Source organism: Pteropus vampyrus, unplaced genomic scaffold, assembly GCF_000151845.1.
Source record: "Pteropus vampyrus isolate Shadow unplaced genomic scaffold, Pvam_2.0 Scaffold1000004056, whole genome shotgun sequence".
NCBI classification, from domain to species: Eukaryota; Metazoa; Chordata; class Mammalia; order Chiroptera; family Pteropodidae; genus Pteropus; species Pteropus vampyrus.
Window position 1 is genome coordinate 325 of NW_011918458.1, and position 6,608 is coordinate 6,932.

The 6,608-nt window shown below is 39.5% G+C and overlaps 1 protein-coding gene across 1 annotated transcript; it reads right to left on the reverse strand.

Moving 5' to 3' along the window:
* Window positions 1-310: 310 nt before the first annotated feature.
* Window positions 311-2,401, reverse strand: LOC105311454 (olfactory receptor 1L4-like). The gene is made up of 2 exons (XM_011387442.2): window positions 1,486-2,401; window positions 311-336 (listed from the first exon to the last, which is right to left on the reverse strand). Exons 1-2 carry the CDS (start codon window positions 2,399-2,401, stop codon window positions 311-313), a joined length of 942 nt encoding a protein of 313 aa, XP_011385744.2.
* Between the last annotated feature and the right edge of the window lie 4,207 nt (window positions 2,402-6,608).

A 6,608-nucleotide genomic window follows, 5' to 3' on the forward strand; every position in this document is an offset into this window, starting at 1 on the left:
ATGTTTTTTCCTTCAGCTTCATTGAGGTATATTTGACAAATAAAATCATATATTTAAAGTACACAATGTGATGATTCGATATACATATATCTTGCAAAATGATTGCACAATCAGAGTAACACATCCGTCACCTCACAGAGGTACCTTTTTGTGTTTTATGCTGAGAAGGCTTGAGATTTCCTCTCTTAGCACATTTCAAGTACTGTACAAATCAGTATTATTAACTGTAGTCACCATGCTGTACTTTAGATCCCCAGAACTTATTCATCTTAGAACTGAAAGCTTGGATTTTTTGCAAGAGTCCTTGTAGTCAGGACAGTTGGCTTTTCTTTTTGTAATGCAATTGCCTGACTTAAGTTTTGATTGCCCAGGAGTCCAATAAACACATAGTTTACCACCAGAGTAGATAAACAGCCAGGCTGCCCCACACACTGCCCTAGGCACCTTCGGTTTAGAGATTTTCCTCGATTTTGATAACTGACCATTTGGAATATTTGTTTTTCTCTCTTCTCATGACTTAAGTTCTGGTTCTTACATTTTGAACTCAACAATACCGAGTGAGCCCTGAAAACTCTAGGCCCCCTCCCTTGACCCCATAAAAGCAGAACCCCAGGTCCTCGATCCCCTGATCTCCCTCCATCTCTCCCTCCCACTTTTTGCTTCTCCCTCTCTCCCTCCCTAACCCTTTTCCCCACTTCACCATGTGGCCCTAGATGTGCCATGTGCTTGCCAGAACCTGTGAGTAACATTTTTTTCCATTTGACACCCACAGCCATGTGGCGAGATTATTTCTTCTATCTGTACATAGACAAGAAAAGTGACGCTTAGAGAGATTTTTAATGGCTTGATAATGGTCACGCAATTTCTAAGATTGACTTGTAACTTAAGTTTTTTGACTCAGCATAAAAGCATCTTATTACTATGCTTGTGCCGCTGCCTCCTGTGGCAAATAAGTAAATAGCTTTGGAGAAGTTATGAGCTGTCTTAAAGGTAACAAAACAATCCAATAGTCAGACCCCAGAGATTCGTGCATAAGATTAATAACTCATATGATGAGAACATCGACTTACTGAGGCTCCATGTGAGCTGACCCACATCACCGATTCAAAACAATGTTACCATAGAAGCCTTCATTTGCTTTTCATCAGGACACCGATCGCACGGTACTGGCCATGTATGTGGCACATGAACCAGAGACTTCGAAAGAAAAAGAAGGAAACTATGTATATCATAGAATAAGAGATCAATATCGATTTCCCATTTTATTTATTTTTACCATAAAGTACAGTAATTTTTTATTGCAGTCGTGTCATCCCTACTTACTGAACTATAATTGATTTTGAAGAAGGAGCTATGATTGATATATCTCTGCAATATTTTCATAATTGAGTAGAGTTCCTGGCACAGCATAGGTGTTTCATGGGTTCTTATTGAATGAATGAATGCTGAGAAGTACCATCTATGGATTATGATACCCTGCCCTCCTAATCAGATTTCTCAAGGCCTGTTTCATGTCATTATTCCTGATGCTATAGATAAAAGGGTTCAGCATGGGGGTAACTACTGTATAGATGACAGTGACCACACGGTCCTTTGTCACTGAGTAGGTGGATGAGGGGCGAAAGTACACTGATATTATGGTCCCATAGAAGAGCGTTACAACTGTAAGGTGAGATCCACAGGTGGAGAAGACCTTGTACCTGCCTTTGCCAGAAGGGACCCTCAGAACAGCACAGGCAATGTGGACATAAGAGACAATAATATAGATAAAGGGAGTCATGATTACAAAGGACCCTTCTGTGAAGGCCAAAAGCTCATTGACAGAGGTGTCAGAGCAGGAGAGGGTTAGCAGTGGCTGGACATCACAAAAGAAGTGGTGGATGACGTTGGGTCCACAGAAGGAGAGGCGGGCCATGAGAATCGTGTACAGGAGAGAGTGGAGGTGGGACACCACCCAGGATGCTATCAGCAGCAGAAGACAGCGCCGAGGGTTCATGGTTGTGGTGTAATGCAGTGGCTTACAGATGGCCACGTAGCGGTCAATGGCCATGGCAGCCAGGAGGAAGCTGTCAGTGACTGCAAAGGCCACAAAGAAATACATCTGGGTGAGGCAATGGGCAAAGAGGATGGTCTTTCTCTGAGTCACCATGTTCACTAACATTTGTGGCACGATGACAGTTGTAAAGCAGATGTCCACCAGGGACAGGTTGGAGAGGAAGAAGTACATGGGGGTGTGGAGGTGCACATCTCCCCGGATGGCTGCAATGATGACTGAATTGCCAGCCACATTGACTAGGTACATGGCTAAGAAGCTGACAAAAATCCTTATCTGCTCTTTGGGGTCACTAGTCAGTCCCAGAAGGAGGAATTCAGTTATATGGCTCTGGTTTCTCCATCGCATTGATTTCCTGCAAGTAGGAAATTGGAAGGAATGTTAGGTTTGAGTCCTGGCTTGGAGTCTTCAGTTTGTAGAGGGGATATGTCATAACTTATTCCAGCTTGTGTGCCACAGAAGTGGAGTTATTCACCAAGAGCAGCTTCACAAAATTAATCAGATGCAAAGTTGAGACTGAGATGAAGGTGTGTCGACGCCAATTCTGTGATATTACTTTATAGGATTGGTGTTGACACACCTAGATCTCAGTTTCAAATTTGCGTCTGATTTTGTGAAGTCGAAAAAGGTGCTTCAACTCTTGTTCTTTGTTCAAGGACTAAACTTATAATACTCATGTTCATAGGCTATTCTGAGAATACAGGTAATGATAATAGGATGTGTTCAGAAAGTAATCATTTTGCTTAATATCCCAAATTGTATATAGACATATCTTTTTGCTCTGGCCTTACTTACTGATCAGCCTGGTAATCTTCATTGCTCCCACGTGATAATTCTGGCTAAGATTTCTCTTTTTCTGCTCCCCCTGTGTTAAGGAAATTAGAGTATCCTAAATTCTCCCTATAGAAATTGTAAAATATTAGAGAGATGTATTCCTGGATCCAGCCCCTCTTGAATGAAAACAGTTTTGGAACGTGTTTGAGAATTTAATTATGGGCAGGAAGGTCATATTAGTAGGTGCTGGGACCTGGAAATTTGGCACATTCATCAGAATGTGGAACTGTAAGGTAAATGGGAAGTTGGAGAGCTGTTTGACCCAACATTGAGCTTGGTGGGTTAGGCAGCTGGATAGCATCAAGGCAGACATAGAGGAACTAACAGGCGGGTGCTCTTATAAGCAGGAAGACTCCAAGGAGTGGTAGTGTGGACAACGGAAATGTGAGAAGCAGCATTCTGGCAACAAACAAACAAACAAACAAATAAAAACCCATAAAACATAAAACAAAAAAACTCTGAGAGGTATGAATAGGAAGGTGCAGAGGTTCAGTAATGGGTCCTTTATCTCTCCTAAAGGCTAGGGCCAAAGGAAATAAGCAAAGGCTCCCGTAGGGCAGGAATTTAGGCACTAATCATCTATCTACCAAGGTAGGGGACTCAGTTGGAATGGAGCTAGATAAGGAACCAGTGAGACATAGAGTTAGAACCACCCAGCAGCCAACCGGGTTGATAATGAGACTATTGGGTAACAGAATATGCACTTCTTATGTCTACCGTGCCTAGATACAGGATTGGCTTCAGAGAAAATAGAGCAGAAAAGAAAGCTTGCAAATAGTGGTCAGATAATCCTAGGTCAGGGAGGGTAGACTTAGTAATGAAGATTTCAAATTAGAGCAAGTCCACATCTTATATTTCTTGTGTCCTCATTATCTTTCTGGTACTTTTGACAATGAGTCAAAAGCAAACCTAAGTACTCATGGTTTGTTTTTAATGCATAGTGATCTCACATGAAACTCACTGCCCTTCTTAGGACAACTCAGACTTTTTGTTTCTTTTTTAACACCTTAAAAGGTACTTGCAGATAGTAGCATTGTTTCCTGAAGCATTTCCTTTCTCACTGAGATGCTGAGATCTTTGATGCTTGGTCCAAATTGGATCCTCTGTGAGGAAAGGGGGCCACTAAGGCATGGACAGCATCTGGAGAGGTCCATGATGAAAGTGCTACCAAGCCACGGTCTAAGTCTGCTTTGCTCCTCATTGTTGCCATTGAATTACATAGTACCTGGTTCATAGTAGCCATGTAATAAATACTATTTGACAGACTGTCTAGATTCATCACTACTGATCGCTTCTTGCAAGGCTGTGGGTTTTCTATTAGCAACCAGGAGACTGATCTCCTAGGATCAGGAGAGTCAATAGGGAGAGTTCATGATTTAAGAATCACTTCTGGTTCAGATACTTCCTAGCTATTTTCTCTTGGGAATACGTCTATGTTTCCCTTTTTTTTATCCTTCTCATCTGAAAAAGGGGAAATAAAATGTCATCTCTAAAACTTGATTGTTAAGTTTAAACAATGTATTTGAAAAGAATTTGAGACCTACAAAGTTCTGTGCAAATGTTACTTACACTACTAATATTTCTTATTAGTATTCAGGACCTAATTGTGTAAGCTGAAAAATAGTGGGTGCAATCTAGAGAAGCCCAGGCGGGGTGTAGGAGGGCTCGCGTGTTTAGAGGGAGAGACCGCAGAGGTCACTGGAAGGGGCATAAGTGCTGAGCTGGAAGGGACAAAAGAACAACGGGGTGCAGACCTCGGACAAACTGGACTTTCCTGGGAAGAGAGGGAAAACCACAAAAGTTCTCGAGGATTTTCTGCTCTTTAGGATAATTCGTATGAGAGTGTGTATTATTTTCTATGGCTGTTGTGATAATGTACCATAAACTTAGGGGCTTGAAATAACACAAATTTATTATCTTACAATTCTGTAGGTCAGAAAGATCAAGATGTTGCCAAGACTGTGTTCCTTTTTGGAGGCTCCACGGGAGAATCCAATTCCTTGCCTTTTCCAGCTCCTAGAGACTGCCCACATTCCTTGACTAGTGGCTCCCTTACCCCTTCTTCAATGCCAGCAATGATGGGTGAGTCTTTCTCATGCTGCCATCTTTCTGGTTTTCTTCTTTTCCTTCTCTGTTGCATATTTAAGGTTCTTGTGACAACATTGGGCCCACTCAGATAATCCAGGATAATCTTTTTATTTTAAGATTTTGGACTTCTGGCTGTCGGAACTGTGAGAGAATACATTTCTGTTGTTTTTAAGGCACCGAGTTGTGGCAATTTGCTACAATGGCCATAGGAATCCAATACACAGGTCCTATGAAAAGTCATTGTAACAACATGGATGAATCTTGAGATAATCATGCTAAGCAAAATAAGTCAGATGGAAAGGGTTAAGAACCATATGGCTTCTCTCATATGTGGCATATAAAACCAAAAGCAACAAATGAATAAGAGAAACAAAAACTCAAAGACACAGACAACAGTTTAGTGGTTACAAGAAGGAAAGGGATTTAGTGGTTACAAGGAAGATAAGGGTAAAGGGGGTCAAATATATGAGGATGAAGGAGATTTGACTTTGAGCTGTTAACACACACTGCAATATACAGATAAATGTATTATCGAATTGTACACTTGAGACCTATATAATTTTATTAACCAATGTCATCCCAATAAATTTAATAAAAAATTAATGAAATAGACCTTTGGTAAGACTAATCAAGAAAATAAAGAATAGGTACAAAGGTAGTTGAGAAAGGAGAAATTATTTCAGGCATATGAAGATAAAATAATAAAAGTCTCTTGAACTAAATTAGAAAATTTAGATAAAAGGACAAATTCCTAGAAACATAAATTGTACAGGAATAACTTGAAGACTAATCAGTTGTAAAAAAAAATTAGAAATGGTAGTCAAAACCCTTCTCTCTCCAAAAACCTCAGGCCCATAGGTGAATCCTACCAAACTTTCAAAATAGCTAATTCTATTTAATGCAACTTGCTCTAGAAATCAGTAAGCAGAGTGGAATAGGTGGCCTTCTCAGCTCACTTTACAATATTAATTTAATACTGACTCCAAAACCAGAAAACACAAGAAAATAAAAGACAATTACATAGACACAAAATTCTAAACGAAACAATAATTAAATGAATCCATCATAGCACTAAAAATAATACATCATGGAGAAGCAGGATTTTTAATGCAAGAATCATTCGACATTAGAAAAGTCCATCAATAAACTTTTGCACATTAATAAAAGGAGAAAAGTTATGTGATAATTTTAATTGAAGCAGAATAATCATTTTGCAAAGCTCAATATCTGCCTATCATGAACTCTGTTAGCTAAATAGAAGGAAATATTCTTAATTTGGTAAAAGCTATGTATACCCAAACCTTATGATATATATCATACTAAATTGGTAAAGCTTAAATGCATTCCTTTAAGAAACAAGATTAATATAGTATTGGAAACCCTGACTAACACTATAAGAAAAGAGCAAAGGAAATGGAAGGAAAAAATATAAAACTGTCATTAATAAAGATACCATCATTTCCATGGAAAAAAGAACAGAATCAATGGACAAGCTCTTAGAACCAATAAATGAATTCAGCAAGGTAGCTGGATACATGACCAAATTAAAAAATCACTAACATTTCTCTACATTAGAAATAACCAACCGGATATAGTCATGTGCTACTTACGACAGGGATATGTCTGGGAAATG

Bases quoted from the DNA above. Each gene is read 5' to 3' on its own strand.
- LOC105311454 (XM_011387442.2), bottom strand. From the start codon at position 2,401: ATGCGATGGAGAAACCAGAGCCATATAACTGAATTCCTCCTTCTGGGA. The intron at 337-1,485 runs GGAGGGCAGGGT...GGCAATTGCATT, and splicing joins GGCCTTGAGAAATCTGATTA to ACAAAAAGAAAAGCCAACTG.